The sequence below is a fragment of the Panthera tigris genome, chromosome E2 (assembly GCF_018350195.1).
Source record: "Panthera tigris isolate Pti1 chromosome E2, P.tigris_Pti1_mat1.1, whole genome shotgun sequence".
Classification (NCBI taxonomy): Eukaryota; Metazoa; Chordata; class Mammalia; order Carnivora; family Felidae; genus Panthera; species Panthera tigris.
The window spans coordinates 54,407,793-54,429,628 of NC_056674.1; the positions used below are offsets into that span (position 1 = coordinate 54,407,793).

At 48.1% G+C, this 21,836-nt stretch overlaps 1 protein-coding gene across 7 annotated transcripts in view; it reads left to right on the forward strand.

Annotated features, from left to right (window-relative positions):
- Window positions 1-21,836, forward strand: part of BCO1 (beta-carotene oxygenase 1) — a 156,900-nt gene that overhangs the window by 104,110 nt on the left and 30,954 nt on the right. For 2 of the 7 annotated variants that reach the window (XM_042969287.1, XM_042969288.1), the window contains 4 exons: window positions 4,235-4,305; window positions 4,667-6,564; window positions 11,462-12,081; window positions 16,548-16,676. In XM_042969287.1, coding sequence (XP_042825221.1) covers window positions 12,018-12,081; window positions 16,548-16,676 — 193 coding nt within the window. In that variant the 5' untranslated portion in view covers window positions 4,235-4,305; window positions 4,667-6,564; window positions 11,462-12,017. Of the gene's footprint in view, window positions 1-2,499; window positions 2,587-2,830; window positions 3,053-4,234; window positions 4,306-4,666; window positions 6,565-11,461; window positions 12,082-16,179; window positions 16,326-16,547; window positions 16,677-21,836 lie in introns of those variants that run through there. The other 5 variants (XM_042969286.1, XM_007082891.3, XM_042969289.1 and 2 more) reach the window with 5 other exon arrangements.

The window sequence follows — 21,836 nt, forward strand, 5'->3', positions numbered from 1 at the left end:
GTCATTGCTGAGTCACTGGTGGCAGCACAGAGAATACCGGTCTCTTATCTCTGGGGGCCAAGCTTCTAATGACTTCTATTAGAAAACTATGTGGAAGCCCTCATGCAGTGATAATGTATCTCCTGGATAAAGGCTTAATTTATGTTCCTCATGGAACATGCTTGGAGACATTTGATAATGAATGCAAATGTGCAGGCTGAATTCTACTTTTGCAGTCTTTATGTTCTGATGGATTGCAGACTCCTGGGCACAGAATTCATCTTGGTGATGTCAGCTCCCAATGTGGCTTAAACTAATCTGTGTACGTGACGAAAGGAAGCAGGACATGGCTGGACCCGTGCGAGCCTGTTTCCAGTGATCTGATCCAGCTGCCTAAGCCTCTAAACCCTGATTTTCGGGACCAGCAAATGAAAACAGAGAGCAAATTTGGTTTAAATGAGGCCTTGAGTCCATGAAAAGAACCATAAAGATGTTCACACCCTGTGGCTCAGTCACCCCAATCCTGGGAATGGATCTCTTTTAGTTTGGGTTCCTCCAGAAGCTAACTGAGCCAAGAATTCAAGAGAAACAATTTGTTTGGGAAGGCATGCAGGAAACAGGCGCAGGGGAGGAGGGACTACATTGCTTTATATGAATTGGTATTTTTATTGGTCATAAATTGAATTGAATCTTTGCCCTCCATTCAACTAAAAAGACAGCATAGCCAAAGAATTCTCATGGTTCCCTCACCCCAAAGCATTTTCATTCTTTGTGTTTCCTTTAAATGCTTCTTGCTTTGGAGATAGATGTTTACCCAGACACAACCATAGTGTGCATGTAATTAGTTCGTATTACAGTTTCCTACTTAACTTTAGATGGTAGGCCTTTTCCATGATGTTAAAGGGCTTTGGGATTGGCATGGTGAGGGCTGGGCTTCCTTTCCCTGAATGGATATTTACTAAACCATTCCCAGAGTGCTAGATGCTTTGTGTGGTTTTTGTCATCTCTTTGTTATGTGTTCAGTTTTGCAATTCAGTCAACACTGCTATGAACATCTTCTTGCACTTGCCATTTAGCCTGAGCGGACTTATCTCCTGAGGGTTGCAGCAGACATTGTCAAGGGCCCGTCTTAACCACTCACACTTACCACGTAAGGCTTCTAAACACGAGCACCTGTAACTCCTTGCCTTTCCCTGCACATAAGAGACAGGATGGAAGTGCCTGGCAGTTTGTGCCTCTTGGGAGAGACTCTCACCCTTGATTGGCCAGGGTTGGTGGGTCCATCGCTCAGATCCCTCGAGATAACTCTAAAGAATGCTCACACCATCTCACAGTCCAGTAGTCAGGCTGAGCTGCTGTTGGCCATGATGTAACAGCCTTGATAATGCACTGTCAATATCTTCCCTCCCTGTTCCACTTCCCCATGCCCTTGCTGGCATTTCCTGGATTCGCCTCCCAAATAAACCACTGGCACTTGAATCCTTGTCTCGGGGTGTGCTTCTGGGAGAGCCCAACCTTAGACAGGTCTCTTCCCCAGACTGGAAGGCCTGGGCCCACAGGGCGCAAACATCTTCATGATTTTTGCTTATGGACTCAGTGCCTATTGAAACCAGATCAATTATCTTGGTTTTTTGTGTCGCTGATCCCCCTTGAAGATTCAGACGGCCAGATAAAATCCCGAGAAACACGCTCACACAGCTGAGCTGTATCTTGCATACTTCCCTGATTATTTCAGTTCTGTGCCTGGGGACCATCTCTGAGCAACTAATAATGACCTCAGTCGTTGGGATGGTGGGTGATATTCTCTTGGTTTTGTAGACGTGTATGTAGATGGGTCCTCTGTGTTATTCTCAAATGCTAAGTTGTTGGTTTCTCCAGAGTGGCTGGTGACCTGGATCTTGAAAGATTAGCCAGGAAGAAAGGGGTGGGGGTGGAGGTAGGGGTGGGGAGAGCTGGTAGAAGGGGCGTCTCAGGGAGGGGCCTTATAATACTAAATCCTTGTCAGTGCCCCCAGAACCAGCCTAAACTACAACCCCCAGCATTATCCCCCCCTCCTGGGTCTGCCCTAGCCCGTCACACCAGTCTTGCATGTGCTGTTTCTTTACAAAAGTGCCTCTTCTTATGCGCTTGCCTGAACACCTGTATCCTTTTTTCAAGAATAGCTTCTCTGAAGCTGCCTCATGGTCTCCAGGAATTAAATGCTGTGTCTTCTGTGTTCTCATAGGAGTTTAATCTGCTTCCACATTACTACTGTTTAGGAGTATTTAGCCCTAAAAAAAAAAAAAAAAAAAAAAAAAGAGCAAGAGAGAATGAGAGAGAAACTATGAGAACCTAGCTGTAAAATTAAGTCCATTGATAGCCTTTTAAATTTCTATTTTTATTTCCTTAAGGTTTGTTTGTTTGTTTGTTTGTTTAGAGAGAGGGAGAACATGAGCTTGGGACGGGGGGAGAAGGAGAATCCCAAGCAAGCTTCACGCTGTCAGCACAGAGTCAGACATGTGGCTGGAACTCATGAACCATGAGATCATGACCTGAGCGAAAACCAAGAGTTGGATGCCTAACCAACTGAGCCATCCAAGCATCCCAAAGCCACAAACATGTGAACAGGTACTTGAACCCTGGACCCTCAGAGTAAAAGTCTGATGCTCTACCGACTGAGCTATCCTCAGCTTAAATTTCTACTTTTAACTTGCTTTTGCTGAATGGCTCTTGTGGGTTCATTTGCATTTTCCAAAAAGACATGTTGAAGTCCTACCCCTTGGTGCTTGAGGATGTGCCTTCTTCGTGGAAATAGGGCCTTTGCACATCTAATCAAGATGAGGGCATGCTGGGGTTAAGGTGGGTCCAGACCCAGTGACTGATGTCCTTATAAAAAGGCAAGCTGAACACAGAGACAGACACAGAGGGAGACGTCCATGTGACAACAGAAGAAGAGCCTGGAGCCAGGGAACATCAAGGCTTGCTGGTAACCACCAGAAGTTAGAAGAAGCCAGGAGGGGTTTTCCCTAGAGACTTCAGAAGGCTCCTGGCTCTGCAGACGCTTTGATTTCTGACTTCTGACCTCCGGAACTGTGTAAGCCACCAAGGTTGTGGTATTTTTGTCATGGCAGCCTTAGCAAGTCAATACAATGATGACGTAGCACAATGAGGCTGTGTGTCATTCATTCATTCATTCATTCATTCAATAAATATCTGTTGAGCACCTACTACATGCCAGGCACTGTGCTAAACTCTGGATTTGGAACAGGAGAGTGACAATATCAGGCTTGCATTTCAGCCAGGTCACCTAGTGGCAGCAGGGAGGGTAGATTGTAGCAGGGAGGCTGTGAGGAGGCTGCTCCCAAGAGGTGAGCAATAGTGAGGATGGTGGCTGGGGAGGTGGGGCTGGAGGAAAGAGGAACAATCTGAAAGATTATTTAGGAAGCAGAAACATCAGGACCACGGTCCAGACTCTAACCTGGTGGTTGTTATTTAAATTGAATTTTCGTGAAGCCTCACTGACCAGGCTCTGAGTGCAACACGGTGGAAAATTAAAGTGTTCCTGCTCCGGCGTTAGAAGGCACTCCCCTTTCTCCCAGTAGTGCCCTCTGCATTTCACTCTGTCCCTTCTACCTCCCAAGCGTGGCATATTATTATAATAATGATTGCTTGCCTTCCTTCCTTCCTTCCTTCCTTGTTAGGCTGGCAGTTCATGGAGTCCCGGAGTTACGACTTCCTGTCTTTCTGTCTCTAATACCCAACAGGACGCTAGTCTCTGGCCTCTTGTAGGGCTTAGTGGAATTAATGAACCCTCCTCAATGTTAATGGGGTAATTTGTGGTCTTCGGTTTCAGCGGTGAAGTGTGCCCTCCAGGAATCCTAGCACGGTTCTCCCTCCACTCCCTGCATCCTGCTTCTGGGACGGGCCGTGGAGAGCATGGTGTTCTGGATCTCACCACTGACCCGTCTCCCTTGGGGAGGCAGCTGCCCCCGGTGCTGGGGCTTTGCCTGTCCCCTGGAAACCCACCACCGGAGATTTCCACTTTATCTGCTCGGCTTTTCACCCTGGCTAACTAAAGGCACCATTTGGAAGCCAACTTAATTAGAAAACTGCAAAGTAATTCATATATGATAACATTAACTCCAAAAGGGAAATATTAACTCACTCTAGACAGTAACTTTGTAATAGGAGATACAGAATTGCAAAATAAGATTGTTGGGGTTTTTTGCTGTTGTTGTTGTTTTTTTAATAGCACAACTTTTCTTTCTGAATTCAGGTTTTACTTCTTCGCCTCATGACTGCTTTGTGGATGCAACACATTCCATGGAGAAAGTGGCCTCAGGAAAGGTAGCCTTCTTTTCCGTGCTTCTTCCCTAAATTATATGGGAAGAGGATCCCACGTTCAAATCTCTCACCTCTGCTACGTGTTGTGTGACCTGTGGCCCAGGGACACCACCTCACTGAGCGTCAGTTGTTTCCTTGATAAAAAAGGAAGTGGGGGAGGGATAGTAACAGTACCTGCCAGGTTTGTGGCAGAATTAGAAGGTACGGCTTGTGCAAAATACAGATGAGGGGGCGCACATCAGCGAATGCCTCTCCTTCTCCCCAAGGAAGGGGCGAGACGCAGCCTTCCTGCTTGCCCACTGAGCATCTCAGACCCTCCAGAGGGCAGACCATGCACTGTCTAGAAGTGAATCCTCTCCTACAGGCTCTGCATCGCTGCCGGAGGTGGCATGGCCAACTTGTGCAAACGTGTGTGACTTGGGAAGAAGCCCGGGAGATACCTGACCCGACTTGGGGCTGAAGCCCTGCCGGGCAGCACCTCCGTGGATCCCCTGCTGCCCTCTGGCTCCCTGCGTCTTCCTGTTTCCCTCTCAGCAACCCCAGCCTGCAGGCCCCAAGTGTGTGGACATCCCTCCTCTCCCTCTCCTGCGTGCCCTCTTCCTCTGGCCCCTCCTTGCCTCTCCTGCTTCTCTCTTGCCACATCCCCACCCTTCCAATAATCCGGAGCCGTGTGGGATGGAATGCCGTGTGGTACCTCTGGGGCTGCCCCCTTTCCAGGAGCGTGCTGCCTGGCTTCTCTACTTGGCCAGCTCCCAGCCACCCTTAAGCTTCTGGCTCAGCATCACCGTTTTCAGGAAGCGTGGACATCGCCTCTCTTCATCATGCCCCTCGGCCCTGGAGGATCTTCCTGTGTCACCTGGGATGTCCCACTGCTCCCGTTGGATGGGTGGCATTCCGTATTTGAGGAACAGGTGAACGAATGAGTGAATGAACAAACACGTAGGCTGATTCGCATTTTTATCCTGCCAACCATGGACACCTCCGACACTTGTACCCTCTACGCTGGCCCGTCACGTGGCCATCACTGCCTCTGTCCACCTCGGTCATATACACATGCCATCTTAGCAACTCTCCTGCTATAGCTCAGCACTCAGTAGAAATTTCCCTGGTGACGGAGATGTTCTGTCTGCACATACCAGTATGGTAGCCACTAGCCACATGTGTCTGTGGAACCTTCGAAATGTGGTTAGGATGAGCGAGGAATTTAATTTCATTGTAATTAATTGGTATTTAAATTCACAGCCACGTGCTCCGAGTGGCTACTGTGCTGGACAGCACAGCTAAGCTCCCATGTTAATGCCTTCATTGCACACGGTCTCTTGACTGAGAGATCACTGTCCACAGTATGAAGCCCAATTCTTACATCCCTGCGTGATCCAACCCCTGAACCACTTTCTGCTCCCATCTTGGCAGTAGTGGAGACCAACCGTGATTGCAAGTATGGCCTCAGGAGCCAAGCAGCTTGGGTTCGAAGCTCAGCTCCGGGGTGCTGGTGAGTTAACTCTTCTGCATGTCGCTTTCGTTGTCTGTAAAATGGGCTGAATACCCACACTCGGGGGTATTGTGAGGAGGATGTGTGCTCCCCTGTGCCAAAGGCTTAGAAGAGTATCTGGCACTGGGGAGCCCTCAATAAGTGGCACCTATAAAGATCATTATTTCTCTCGTGTCCCTGGTGGAGCCAGCCTGTCCTCCTCACTGTCCCCCCACTAGAACTGTCCAGCTCCATGCCGTCTTTCACACTGGTACTCCTCATTGCCTACAAACACGTCCCACTCTCAAGGGCTCCGCTGGGCACCCATCCTCTGGGAAGCCTTCTTTCCCAGCCTTCCCCAGCCTGAGCAAACTTTCCTTCCTCGGAGTCCCATGATACTTCCTACCCACGCCTCTTCTAGAGCAGCTGTAACGGGCACCTAGCTGTTACTTACTGTGTATGCGTCTTCACAGCCAGACTAGAACCCACTCAAGATCCTAGACTAGGTCACAGACGTCTCTTCTCCTTCACTGGCAGGCCAGAGATGTGTGCGTCATCACTGGTCAAAAAGATTGATATTTCTGATTATCAGATTACCTGATCTTTCCAATTTTTCTCTTTCCCAAGAAAAGAAAGGCAAGGAACTATTCTGAGCACCACGACGGACATGATCGGAGTCTTTACAGTTTAAACTTTGCAGCCACCCGGCGAGATAGGTATTATAATTCCTATTTTCAAGATCAGACCACTGAGGGTCTGAGATTTAAGCAAGCGGCTCAGACACTCTGCTGGTAAGCACAAGAGCTGCAGCTCCAATGCAGACGGGTGTGTTGGGTTGTTAGGGCTAAGGGTGGCCCAGCAAGGGACCACACCATCTAGACACCGTATTCACACTCTCACCTAGTCCAGGATCTGTGCTCACCAATAGCAGGCAGTGAAACTATGCCAGTCCTGGGTTCACCCTTATAGGAGACTGGTGGTCTCTGCTTCCTTTCTCTTGAAGCGCTTATTTAAAAATTTTTTTAATGTTTATTTATTTTTGAGAGAGAGAGACAGAATCCAAAGCAGGTTCCAGGCTCTGAGCTGTTGGCACAGAGCCTGACACGGGACTCAAACGCATGAACTGCAGGATTGTGACCTGAGCTGAAGTCAGAAGCTTAACTGACTGAGCCACCCAGTGCCCTGAAACATTAAAAAAAATTTTTTTTAATGTTTATTTATTTTTGAAAGAGACAGAGACAGAGTGTGAACAGGGGAGGGGCAGAGAGAGGGAGACACAGAATCCGAAACAGGCTCCAGGCTCTGAGCTGTCAGCACAGAGCCCGACATGGGGCTCGAACTCACAAGCCATGAGATCATGACCTGAGCCGAAGTCGGATGCTTAACCGACTGAGCCACCCAGGCACCCCCCCGAAACACTTTAAAAAAATTTTTTATTTATTTTGGGGAAAGCACATGTGGGGGAGGGGTTGGAAGAGAGGGACAGAGGATATGAAGCAGGGTCTGTGCTGACAGGCTGACAGCAGGGAGCCTGACGCAAGGCTTGAACTCACAAACTGGGAGATCGTGACCTGAGCCAAAGTCGACACAACCGACTGAGCGACCTCGGTGCCCCTCTCTAGAAACCTTTTTTGGAGGCTTTTGCTGCCATGGAAGAAGTCCAGCTATCCTGCTGGAGAGATCCCATGGAGAGGGTCAAGGACAGACCCTGAGACCACATGGAGACGGGGAGAGGCCCAGACCCAGCCCTCCTAGCGTGTCAGTCAACTACCAGCAGACCTGCAACGACGTAAGGAACGCCAAGCGGCAAAAGCAGGAAAACTGCCCAGCAGAGCCCAATCCCCCCACAGAACTGAGCCCAGAGAGATAATGACAGTGGTGGTTATTGGAAACCACTAAGGTTTGGAGCACTTTGTGACACAGCAGGAGATGAACAAAACTCTTGTGTAAGATGAGCTACTCCCGTCCACGTTCCCGCTGCCCTGCTCTCTTACGCACTGGCCAGTTTTCAGTCCATCTGAAGGCAGCAAATGCATTCTAAAAGTGGTCTGTGGAACACCCACTTTTGCTCTCATATCTGCTCTGGTCCCTCAGCCAGCAACTTCAGAAAGTGGTAAGTGTTCCTGTGTAGTGGGGAGGAACTAACACTGCCTAGTGCGTGAATCAAGTTCCTTCACATCTCTGAGGCTGTAAAAATAAGGCTGTTAATGACTCCCTTGCAGGGATGTGTGGGAATTAAATAACATACTGCTAAGCAGACACCTAGCATGGCACTTGACACATGTCAGGCATCCAGCGAATGGTGTTTATGAGAGGCTGGAGGACACGGCTCCCACTGGCGACGAGTCTCGTGTCCCACTGTCCCCTTATTAGCAAAGACCTAGAAAGCAGGGTTGAGGCTCCCATGGGTCCAGAGCAGTGCCAGAGCTTCTTGAGAAAGAGCAGCTGCTGCTTGTTATCTCTGTTTACAAAAAGGAAGGATGGAGGTTCAACATGGAAGCTGTCCCGTGAACCACGGCAGGAATCCCTAACCCCTTTGGGAAATATATGACCTTTGGGACACAAGGCTCCGCCTCCCAACGGAAAAGAACAAGGCAGAGACTGAGTCTCATTAATCACCTCTATAATCCCAGAACTCAGCGTAAGTTCAGGGTAAGTTCAAAGAAGGCACAGAATTATTTTCCTGCTTTGCTTGCTGCTGTGTTTGCAGCACACAGTAGATGCTTAGTAAATATGTGCTGTGTGAATAAGTGAATGTGAGACTGCATGAACGTCGTACTGCCTGGAGCCAACACTGCAGCTTATCTATCCCAAGCCACCCCCTCCTTGTTCCTTGCTAATGGAATCCTGGGGTGAATCTGGTGGCAACGTGCTGCCCGGGAGGACTCCCGATGGATTTAAGAAAATCAGGGCACACCTGCTCCTCCTTGCCAGGAATTGGTCTAGGGGTGGTCATGTGACACCACTGAGCCTATGAGACGAAGACAAAAATCTGTTCCATAGCATAAAGAGAGAGCTGTCAGAGGGAAATGCCTCCTTTTCCCCACCTTGTGTCTCTGTTTTGGCACCTCGTTGTGGGGGGACACCATTCCTGGAGTGAAGGCAATGGCTCATAAGCAAAACTGAGCAAGTCTAAGGATGGGAAGCCAACCCCCTGACGATGGTACAGGGGTGCCTGGCCAGAGGGTCCCGATGAACTTCCCAGCCACCCAGGACCCCCAGACGACTTGATGTCTGAGATAAATGCACATCTTTAGGGTTTCCAGAGATATTGTTATTTCCAGCCAAAGCATCTTCTATTAACTCATTGAACCTTCATGACATTATCATGGGCTGAATCGTGTCTTCCCCTCCCCCACCTCAAGATGCCTATGTTGGAGCCCCAGCACCTCAGACTGTAGCTGTGTTCACAGGTAGAGCCTGTTAGGGGTGACAACATTAAAATGAGCCCATTAGGGTGGGCCCTGATCTACCCTGACTGGTGTCCTCCTAGGAGGAATTTTGGGCACACAGCCAGGGATGCATGAGCCCAGACAGACAGCCACCTGAGGACACGGTGAGAAAAGATGGCCATCGACACACCAGGCACAGAAGCCTCAGAAGAAACCAGTGCTGCTGACAGCTGGGTCCTGGACTTCCAGCCTCTAGAATTGTAAGAAAACAAATGTGTGCTCTTCAAGCCGTCCAGCGGGACTTTGTTATGGCAGCCCTAGAAAACTAATACAGATTACCCATTGTTATGATCAGTTTATTATCCCCATTATCAAAAAATCCTGACCTCGCCATCTAATTGCCCCCAGGGTACAGGGCTGAATAAAGAAAGCTGGACTTAGCTCCTCACTATTATAATAACAAGGCAGTGAAATCAACCCATGACTGGCCCTCTCAGGTCCACCACCCATGGACACATCCACCCATTGCTTCGTTCAACAGGAATCTAGCAAACATCCGTCGTGTGTCCGTGCTGTGTGGAATTGTCACCAAGTGTGTACTTTGGAGTCAGGCTGCCTGGCTTGGCTTCCTAATTGTCTCCTAGTCACTATGTGACCTAAGGGAAAGCTGGTTCTTTCCAGACTTTTTGCATCTCTAGAATGAGGCTAAGAGTACCCATCTCCTAGGATTATATAAAGTCGGAGCAAGCCAGTGCACGTAGAGTGCTTGGCAAAGCACTTGACTCTGAGAACACATTGGGTGGGTGGCAGCCATTGCTTTGATGGGTATATGAAATGGACAAAAAAGGAGGCACAGCCATGTTTCTCCATAATTTGAATATTGTCCTCCCCACAAACCCTGCGACCTAGGTATTGCCATCCTGTTTCAAAGAGTAAAGTGAGGTTCCGAGGGGACAGGTGACAAGTCACAGTTTTTAAAAAAATTTTTTTCTATGTTTATTCTTTTTAGAGAGTGACATTGTGAGCAGGGGAGGGGCAGGTAGAGAGGGAGACACAGAATCCGAAGCAGGCTCCAGGCTCCAGGCTGTCAGCCAGAGCTCTACGCGGGGCTCGAATCCGCAAACCACCAGATCATGACCTGAGCCAAAGTCGGCCCCTTAACCGGCTGAGCCACCCAGGTGCCCCACAACAGTCACAGGTTTTAATCGCAGGGCTGGGATCCCAACAGGGTCTTCTGATTTTTTTTTTTTTCTTCCCTGCACCAGAGCAGCTGCCCCTGGAGGTGCATTTTTTCCTGAGCCCATAGTTTATGCCAGAAACTCTCACTTAATCCCCATGAGGACACAGCTTTCACAGCCTAAGAATAATAACCCCGACATGGATACACATGTTTAGACCAGACAGGAGAATAAACTGGCAAGTAATGGGGTTTAATGGAAAATGTGGGTCAAAGGGAACTGCCTCCTGGGTGATTGGGGAAGAAAGGCTAATAACTGGGAGCTGTTTGGGGCCAGGTGCTTTTGCTAGGCCCTTGAGTCCAAACACTTGGGGATTTTGACATCATTGCACCCCCATTTTACACTTAAGGAAATGGAGGCTCAGAGAGGATAAGTCAGACCCCTAGAAAAAGGAAGAGTCAATCTCTTAACAATTCAAATATGCCACCTCTTCTCCTGGACCAGGGCCCCTCAGCACCTGCTGAGAATTAGCATCATCTGAGACATTTGTAAGACGAGTGAGGGCTGGGCTTCCCACAGAGATCCTGCCTCAGTGGGTATGGAGGGAGGCCGGGTGCTGGACCCTCGGGAGCTCCCAGCCAGGGGTGGGCGCACAGCCAGACCAGGAGGCTGTCCCGACTGGGCTCTGAAGTCCAGGAACGTGGTCTCAGCCCAGACCTGGCAAGAACTGTCCTCAGCAGCCGTGGGGAGGCAGGCACCACACCCTGCCTTCCTCTACCCGGGGGGGGAAATAGCTGCTCCTTTCTGTAAGCAATAGGAGTAGAGAGGAGTCCGTTAACTCATCGCTCAACATTCTGGCCACTTGGGTATGGATTTTGGGCATCACGGCAAGAGGCACAAATACAGGGGAGCCCTGAAATCACATATGAGCATCACTGAAATCACATTCAGGCATCGTTTCTTCCTCCTGTTAGACCAAGAAGTCGAACTGACATTTGTTTTTTTAACCATTCCCCAATGTACTTGAGTAGCATTTTTGGTTCCTTATGTTTATTGTTCCAAAAAAGAAATATAATAATTTAAGTTGCTCTTTGCATATGATTTTTTTTTTTTCTAAGGAAGGGGAGGTTTAGGATCTTTATTCAAAACAAAGCAAAAATCCTCTCTGCCAAAGACGTTCCCACCACGTGCAGCAGGAATTCGCATGATTGACATGCGCTGAGCTCCCTTAATCCCAGGTGTCCTGTGTCCTGGTCGTTTCTCTTGTTGTTCTGATCGTAAATCGTGTTCACCTCCTGGGTTGGGGTATTTCAGGCTGCATACCTATGCTGAATGCACCCACTCAATTATCCCACCAATTTAAACCCAGCAAAAAACACTAGCTTTTCCTGTTTAAGCCAGAAGCGGAGCTGGAGAGGGAGCTGGAGATAAGAGTAAGATGGTTAGACTGACCAGGACTCCCGGCTGGGGAATTTGACCTTTGACCAAAGATAAGTAAGGCCGGTACAGTGCGAAGAGACACCAGGCTCTCGTGGCATCTGGAGGAAAAGAGATGTAAACGAAGGAAGCTGCAGGAAAGCAGAAAGGAGAGAAAAGGAGGAGCCGAGCAGTTGCCTGGAACACATCGGAGTGTCTGCTCACCGTCCCCATCGCCACCGCCCAGCGCCCCATGCGATGGATGTCATATTTGGCAGAAATAAGAAGGAGCAGCTGGAACCTGTGAGGGCCCAAGTGACAGGTGAGTGTTTTGTACAGATGACTGGCTCTTCTGATCCTGTTTAGACGCGCACTTTTTTCTGTTTATAAAAGTAATATGTATTGCGCATTATTTTTGGAAACCCTGGAAAACAATAGAGGGGAATGATCCATAACCCAGGCATCTTCTCTGTGAACATCTAGTGTGCTTTTATACACGGAAACTCTTTCCAAGGAGAGAGAGCGGATCTCCCTCTTGACAGGAGAAGCATCTGGGGATGCTGTGACGGGCCTACGTACAGCAGAATTAGTCTGCAAAATGTGATGCGTCACAAGTGGGCGACACGTTCATGAAACTGTGCACCTCCTAAGTTAATTTCAAAGTGGCATGGAGGCGTAGGTGACCCTGGACTCGTGCACACTAGGGGACATGCAGAGCACAGGGCGGGATTCCCTCCCAGGCGCCCACGGTGTCATCTTGGCCTTTGAGTTCCTGTAGAGCCATAAGCCTAACAGAACCTGAGTGGGAGCCCCCCCACACCCCCCCACAACGAGGAAATTCCTTTAGTGGGCTTTGTGTCTCGATTTCTTCATCCCTTATTTCTCTGGCCCTCTCCTCTTCCGTGCTGCCCCCCGCCCGAGAACCGCGAGCTGGCCGTCTCAGGCCACACAAGTGGTTTCATCCTCAGATACGCAGACTGGAGGTTTTCCACAAGTGAGCATTTTTCTCTGTAAGGAAAGTCAGATTGGAGCTTTTCAACCGAGGGATGGCCTTGGAAGGCTCTTGAAAAAACAGCTTCTGTGTATGTTTTTCTCTGATTACCAAAGTCACCTACAGTGTGTGTGCGTGTGTGTGTGTGTGTGTGTGTGTGTGTTCGGTGTATATGCACACAGATAAAAAAGTTGAGGTACCCATGAGAGCACAGAGTGAAATCAGCTGTATTTCCATCTCTTAAGCACTCTTAATATTGGAAGATTTTAAGGTTTTAAAAGATCTAGATTGCACAAAGATGGACTGCAAGTTTTTTTTTTCTAAAAACAAAAGTATATTTACTATTAATTTTTTATTAAAACAATTGTTTTAAGTTTATCCATTTTGAGAGAGAACACGAGCAGGGTAGGGGCAGAGAGAGGAAAGAGAGACTCCAAAGCAGGCTCCACACTGTCAGCGCAGAGCCCGATGAAGGGCTTGAATTCCCCAATCTTGAGATCGTGCCCTGAGCTAAGAGTCGGACGCTTAACTGAGCCACATAGGCGCCCCTATTAATTTTCTGTTTTAAAAATGAGAGCCTAACCTTTTATGCTCTGGTTTGCCATGGACACATCACTCATGCACCTTCTGTTTATGACTACATGGAAACCTTGGAAATTTTGGAAAACCGGAATTGTTGATACAGATCTGAATGGACCCCTCGATCTAGATCAGCTGTTCTCCCCACCTCCACCCTAGACCAGCAACCTCAGCATCACCTGGGCACTGGTTAGAATCAGGAAATCCTGGGCCTTCTCCAGACCCACTGAATCAGATCCTCTGCGGGTGGAGCCCAGCAATCTGTGTTTCTACACGCTCTCTGGCTGCCTCCAAGTGTGAGAACTGCTGTACATCACGCCTCCCTCCTCGAGGGAAGCTGAGGGACCAGGGAGGGGCTGCAACTTGCCCAAAGCCAGGCAGCCAGCAGAGGGAGGCCGGGCTCCTGACCCTCATTCCAGGCTTTCAGTCCTGGGTCAAGTCTAATCAGTTGACTAGTGTCCATTGGCCAACCGCTAACTAAAGATTCTGTCTCTGTGGCCACGTCTGCCCAGAGAGGCCATAGCCAGGCTTCACGTCGGGCTATGCATTATTGGCTCTGAACCCTCCTTGGCCAGTTACTTAAGAATTTCCTGCTTCAGTTCCCTCTTATGTCCAACAGAGGACTGCTGCCAGGGCTATGTGAGCTAAGGCACCGGCAACCCAGTGCCTGGCACGTGGTGCTCAGTGTCTTCCTTCTCTCGAGGGCTTTAACTGTGTGCTCAGATTCATCTCTCTCTGCCTCACCTGCTCCTCCTGCGTCTGGGTCTCTGTGAATAGCCCTGCTATTCTGTTAGTTGTCCAAGGCAGGAGACTCGCTGGCCCTTTGTGGTGTCTCCCCTTCCTCCATATTCACCCAGACTCCCAGTCCTCTCCATTCCAGGTCCTCCAAATCTCTGCTGGTTCTCTCCACCCTCCCTCTGTCTGGTCTTGCCGCCGCCCCTGGGCTCCTCCTGCTGCTACCTTCCATACCACAGTCAGAAACAACTTTTGAAACCTCAAATCTGAGCGTATCCCATCAGTATGAACTGTCCAGAAGATGTAGATCCTTAGAGACAGGAAGTAGATTAGTGGTTGTCAGGAGTACAGAGCTTTGTTTTGGGGTGATAGAATGTTCTGGAACTAGATGGTGATGGTTGTACAACATTGTGAATATATTAGAAACGCCTGAATTGTACACTTGAAGATGGTGGATTTTGGGGGGCACCTGGGTGGCTCAGCTGGTTAAGCCTCTGACTTCAGCTCAGGTCACGATCTCACTGCTTGTGAGTCCGAGCCCCGCGTCATGCTCTGTGCTGACAGCTCAGAACCTGGACCCTTCTTTGAATTCTGTGTCCTCCTCTCTCTCTGCTCCGCCCCCACTTGCATTCTTGCAAACCTTACAATTACACAAACATGACACAGCATTAAGATTTAAGATTTTAAAAAATCTTAAGATTTTAAAAATTTTTAAATTTTTTACACAGAAACGTTACAAAAAATCTTTAGATTTTTAAAAATTTTAAATTTTTTACATTAAAACAATTTTTTTAATCTTAAAATTGTCCTTTATGTGAATTTTATTTCAGTAAAAACAAAAAAAAAAAATGCACAAAGCTCTGATCCTGTTGTACCCTGTTTTGACCTGCCAAGCTGTCCCTATTCTTCTGAGCATTAAAGCAAAGCCCTCGGTATGGTCTTGTTGACCTTTATCATGGGGCCCCCGCTTAACTCTCCAGCCTGAATATTTGGGGCATCCTCACTCGAAAATTACAGTCCAGTCTTGCGAAATACTGACACACCAGCTGGTTTTTCAGCTGGTCTGGAATCTCTTGGTTCAGGTTCCTCCAGAGAGAAGACTTCAGATGTAGGTAGTTTATCCGGGACGTGATCTCGAGAAACACCGGGAGGGAAACCGGAAAAGGTGGCAGTGTGAAGCCACCGACCACCGTGAGCCATCAGAGCTGAACCCTCTGGACGCAGTGTAAAGCATGCCTCACATTGTCCCGACTGAGGGCAAGGAAGTGGTGGCATTGGACGCCCTCCTCCCCATCCATCACCGGGTGACAGCCGCTTCCAGGGGCATCGACTCCAAGGTGTTGCAGCTTGCCCAGCGTGTGGGCAGGGCAGCTCCCGCAGTGAAAACAAAGCCTTCCGGCAGAGAGCTGCAGGTAGTTGCAGATGGCAGCCTTCGGGGAGAGGTCTGTGCCAGGAGGACGAGGGTGGGGCACCAACCACGTTCCAGCACCCTAGCTCTGGAGCAGAGCTGTTCAACAGAAATAAAATGCATGCCACATGGGCACTTTCAAGTTTTCCAATAGCTACAGTCAAAAAAGTAAAAACCAGGTAAAGTTCATTTTAATAGTATATCTTAACAGATCCAAAATACTGTAAGTTCAGCATGTAATCAATATTTTTTAAACTGCTGATGAGGGTCGCCTGGGTGGCTCATTCGGTTAAGCGTCCAACTTCGGCTCAGGTCATAATCTGACGGCCCGTGAGTTTGAGCCTCATGTCAGGCTCTCGGCTGACAGCTCAGAACCTGGAGCCTTCTTTGAATTCTGTGTCCTCCTCTCTCTCTGCCCCTCCCCTGCTCACACACTCTCTCTCTCCCCTGCCCACAAAAACTAAACATTATTTAAAAGAAAAGACATGAAAAAATAAAATTGCTGATGAGATATTTTACGTTTTCCTTTCACGCTTAGCCTTTGAAATCCAATGTGCGTTTTATACTTAGAGCACATCTCAGTTTGGACTAGCCAGGTATCAATGCTCAGTGGCCACACGAGGCTGGTGGCTACCATATCGGACGGCACAATTCTAGAATGTTCTTTCCTTGTGCCTTTGTGAGACAAATACCTACCTTCCCTCAAGACCCAGCCAGTGGCTCCTTCAGGAGGTACCCTCCCAGCTCTCACCCCACCTTGGGGTGAGGTTCTGTTCCATGCAGCACTCTTGTAGAGCTGGTGACGTCACCTTTATCCAAGTGTGGTTTGGGCGTCTGTTCATCCATCTCCTCTGTGAGTAGTGAGCAGCTTGAGGACAGGGGTGATATCTGTTCATCTTTGTATCCTCAGTGCTAGCACAATCTGGGCATGTCCTACCCATTCTGGAAACAACTACTCTATGAACGAATGGGTGCGGTGAGCGGCACTGGGACTATGGCCTCCGTTCCTCTCCGTGGCCATGTCTCATAGTTTTCTGGTGGGGACGAAGAAACAAAACTTTCTTTGTCTTAACAGGCAGGATTCCATCATGGCTGCAGGGCACTCTGCTTCGCAATGGGCCCGGAATGCACACAGTGGGGGAGACCAGATACAACCACTGGTTTGATGGCCTGGCTTTGCTCCACAGTTTCACGATTAGAGACGGTAAGAGTACCGTGTCGATTTGCTATTGCTGATGAAAGACCACCACAAGTGGAGTAGCTGAAAACAGCACAGATTTACAGTGGTGGAAGTCAGAAGTCGAAACGGGGCATTGGCAGGGCTGTGTACCTTCTGGAAACTCCAGCGAGAGAGTCTGTCTTCTTGCCTGTTGCCGCTTCTAGAGGCCACTTGCGTTCCTCGGCTTGGGGCCCCAGCTCCATCTGCAAAGCCAGCAGCAGGCCATCTTGTGTGCACGCTCTCTCCCTCACTCTCCCCCGACCCTACCCCCCTGCTTCCATAATCACATCTCCTTCTCTGACCCTGGAGTCTGCCTCTTATAAGGACCTTTGTGATGGCATTTGGCCCACCCAGATAATCCAAGATAACCTTCCTTCTCAAAATCCTTAATTTAATCACATTTACATTGCCCTGTAAGGTAACATACTCATAGATTTCAGGGATTAGAACACGGACATCTTGGGGAGGCCATCATTCAGCCAACCACAAAGCACAAACCTCCCTGGAAAGGTGGCCAAGGTTCTGTTTCGAAGATTCCAACCTGCAAAATAATATGCATTCTCAAGAAGGTGGGCAAGAACAGGAGATTACTGGCTTTGGAATCAGACATGCGTCAAGTCAAAATTGGAAGAGCATAGAGCTGAAAAGAACAGAGGTCAGTCTGTTGCTCACCAGGCAAGGCCAGTCACTCAACACCAAGCTCAGTGGTTCTTCCCTGGGGGCAAATAGAAATGGCTGGACAAGGCAGAATTCTGAGTGCAGGTGCCTGGCTCGAGAGGTGGATAGTAGGCTATTTGCTGTTGGCCGTGCTGTCACAACAGCATGCTCCGAGTTCTTACGGACATCCGGGATGGGTGGCATGAGGCTTTCACAGGCTCAGACTCACATGCTGGGCATGTTCACGTCCAAGTGCTTCTTCAGCTTGGTGACATTTTTCTTGAACCCCTGCATTCCAGCGTGATAAACTGGTCACTTCACCTCACTTGGCCTCAGTTTCCTCCTCAGCATAAAGAGCTTGATGATTCCCTCTGGAAGCTGTCGTGATCATTAAAAGTCCTGGGTGTCTAGGGGCACCTGGGTGGCTCAGTTTGTTGAGCATCTGACTTCGGCTTGGGTCAGGATCTCCCGGTTGATAAGTTCGAGCCCCAAGTCAGGCTCTGTGCTGATAGCTCACAGTGTGGAGCCTGCTTCAGGTTCTGTGTCTGCCCTTCTTGCTGCCCCTCCCTTGTTCATGCTCTATCTCTCTCAAAAATAAACAAACATTAAGAAAATAAAAAAAATTAAAAAAAAAAAAGAAGTCCTGGGTGTCTAGCAAGCGTGTGACACATGGTAGGTAGAAAATAGATTGAAAACCACCATCGTTGTCGCTGGGTTTGAATCCCATCTTCTTCCTAACTAACATGGACCCAAGCTGTGTGACCTTGGCCAAGTTACTCACCCTCTCTGTATCTACCCCCCCCCCATCTGTGAAATGGAGATGTCAGCATATGTCATAGATATTCTGCGGGCAGTGGGATCTTTTATATATACAGTTGCTGTGCAAGTTAAAGGCATTAATATGTGTAAGGAACATTGTATAATGCCTGGCACATAACATATGCTCAGTAAACATTACCATTATTTTTGCTTAATTACTAGTTCTTTTAAGCCATTCAGCAATTACTTTTTTTTTTTGAGTGCAGACTCTATGCCAGTGGCTTGCTCCAAGATTTCACAAATAGAGACCCCATGTGTGAAAACCATGAGCTCTGAGTTTACAAAAACGAACAGATTTTGCCAAGACTGAGCTACAGAGTGGATGGTTCCATATTTCCTGACAGCCCTAAGCCTAAAAATCCCCTTTTCTAGATGACAGTTACCAGTGATTCCTAGGGAAATAAAGGTGCATGAAAGATAAAGGTACAGTGGCTTCCTTCCCATGAGGCCCAGCTTGGCTGGACTGCCAGGTCCTTGTGGCCCGTTAGCGCTGTGTAGGAGATGTTCTTGTCCCCTCTTTGCAGACATGGTAATGGGAACTTCAGAAAGGTTGAGTGACTTATTTGAGGTTACGGAGGTAGGGCTGGGATTTGATTTGTGTTCTCTAGGGTTAAAGTTTGCAACAATCCCTGCTGTCCCTACCCCACCCCCACATCACTCCCTGAGAAATGGCAGGTAGCCTAAGTGACCCCTAACAGCTTACTGAGTGGTGGCTTCCACATCCCTCCATAGGGACTCCAGGGACAAGGGACCCAGCAGGGATGACCAAGCTATGGCCGTCTTGCAGAAGCATGGCTGCCATCCACCCAGACCCTTGAGTGGGCTACACAGGCAAGTGACCAAAGTTGTCCCATGTTGCTTAGACACTCTAGAAGTTTGTCATAGATTTTCAAACTCAAAAATTGTTGTCAGAGGTTAAGTAGTCATTTTGTTTTCTTTTATGGGATGGTCAGTTGGATGTGACCACAAGAGGACACCCAGAGAGGCTTGGGAGGACAAAGGCTGTTATCCTCACAGGTCTTAGGAGGCACCATGTCACACAGGCCCACAGGGGACAGCACCAGGGGGATCCAGAAGCAGAAGACTGAGCAGGGGAAGCACATAAGCCATGGCCTGTACTGGGGTTTCTTTTTTTTTTTTTTTAATTATTTATTTTTTAATTTACATCCAAGTTAGTTAGCATATAGTGCAACAATGATTTTAGGAGTAGATTCCTTAATGCCCCTTACCCATTTAGCCCATCCCTCCTCCCATAATCCCCCCAGCAACCCTTTGTTTGTCCTCTATATTTAAGAATGTCTTATGTTTTGTCCCCCTCCCTGTTTTTATATTATTTTTGCTTTCCTTCCCTTATGTTCATCTGTTTTGTCCTTATGTTCATCTTAAAGTCCTCCTATGAGTGAAGTCATAGGATATTTGTCTTTCTCTGACTAATTTCACTTAGCATAATACCCTCTAGTTCCATCCACATAGTTGCAAATGGCAAGATTTCATTCTTTTTGATTGCCGAGTAATACTCCATTGTATATATATACCACATCTTCTTTATCCATTCATCCGTCGATGGACATTTGGGCTCTTTCCATACTTTGGCTATTGTCAATAGTTCTGCTATAAACATCGGAGTGCATGTGCCCCTTCAAAACAACATACCTGTACCCCTTGGATAAATACCTAGTAGTGCACTTGCTGGGTTGTAGGGTAGCTATATTTTTAGTTTTTTGAGGAGCCTCCATATTGTTTTCCACAGTGGCTGCACCAGTTTGCATTCCCACCAACAATGCAAAAGAGATCCTCTTTCTCCGCCTCCTCGCCAACATCTGTTGTTTCCTGAGTTGTTAATGTTAGCCATTCTGACAGGTATAAGGTGGTATCTTATTGTGGTTTTGATTTGTATTTCCCTGATGATGAGTGATGTGGAGCATTTTTTCACACGTCATTTGGCCATCTGGATGTCTTCTTTGGAGAAGTGTCTATTCGTGTCTTTTGCCCATTTCTTTGCTGGCTTATTTGTTTTTTGGGTGGTGAGTTTGATAAGTTCTTTATAGATTTTGGATACTAATCCTTTATCTGATATGTCATTTGCAAATATCTTCTCCCATTCTGTCAGGCTGCCTTTTAGTTTTGCTGATTGTTTCCTTCTCGGTGCAGAAGTTTTTATTTTGATGAGGTCCCAGTAGTTCATTTTTGCTTTTGTTTCCCTTGCCTCCAAAGACATGTTGAATAAGAAGTTACTGCGGCCAAGGTCAAAGAAGTTTTTGCCTGCTTTCTCCTCAAGGATTTTGATGGCTTCCTGTCTTACATTTAGGTCTTTCATCCATTTTGAGTTTATTTTTGTGTATAGTGTAAGAAAGTGGTCCAAGCTCATTTTTCTGCATGTTGATATCCAGTTTTCCCAGCACCACTTGCTGAAGAGACTGTCTTTATTCCCTTGGCTGTTCTTTCCTGCCTTGTCAAAGATTAGTTGGCCACACGTTTGTGGGTCCGTTTCTGGGTTCTCTATTCTGTCCCATTGATCTAAGTGTCTGTTGTTGTGCTGTGTACTGGGGTTTCTGAGGGAAAGACATGACAGGGCAGAGTAGATAGCATAGAATGGCTGGTGTGAATAGGGTTGTTGGGCTTTGGACTATAGGGGTGCTCCCTGATTGCCTGGCACCTGGCCCTGGGGTGATTAAGGTGGAGGTAGATTGCATTCCAGAGTACATGGGCCAGACAGAGGAGGTCTGGCTCTGGATTGGGTCATTTCCCATGTCATCTCAAAGATATGCTGGGCCCTTGGCTACCTCTATGAACTGGCTAGTCCAGGGAAAGATAGTTTCCCCCAACCAGAAAGGTTTGTTTTTTTTTTTTTAAAGATGTCTAAACATCATAATATACAGAAAATAAAAATGTATATAGCATAGTTGTATCCATAATCTGGAACTATGGAAAATGCGAAGTATGGAGAGTCCACCCAATTACTCACCCTTCCCCATGCTGCTCTCGAACCTGGTGTCAAGCGTACGTGACTTGATCTGCTTTGCAGTGGTCAGCTCACCATTCTCCAGCCTGTGGTTGGAAGCCCAGAGCACAGGGTTTCTGTTCAAATTGTGTTTCATCACCCAACACAGGGCCTGGCCCTAAGGGACACTAGAAAACTCTTTATGGAGCCAAAATGGCATGAACGAGGTAAAGCTTGTTTTGGAAGAAGGAAGCAATCTCCCAGCCCATCTCTTCACCACTCACTACAGGGAGTGCTTGAGGGCCACTGGCCCAAGTGCTTCAGGTCTACCCACAACTCAGCCCTCCCTACAGCTCCTAAGGAAGGTACCTCTTGATTTTACAGAAGAGTCTGAGGCCCAGAGAGGACATGTAACTTACTCAAATACACACAGCTAAGAAGTGGCGGAGGGCAAGTATAATCCAGAATCCAAAGACCTAAGCTTTATGCAGTTCTGTCCCCCTTCCCTCTCCTGCCAGCTACCTCCCCCCGTCTTCATCTCTCCAGCTCAGTCCTCTCAAGGCTGCCAGATTGCCAACCCTGGTGTGGCACAGCCTGGCCTCATGTCTCCTCCTTATAGAACTCCCAATGGCTCCCCATTCCACTCCCCAAGAGTGGAAACGTAAACCAAATATATTACATACTACTATACATGATTCAAGAGGGCATACACAGAGTGAGCAGGGTTC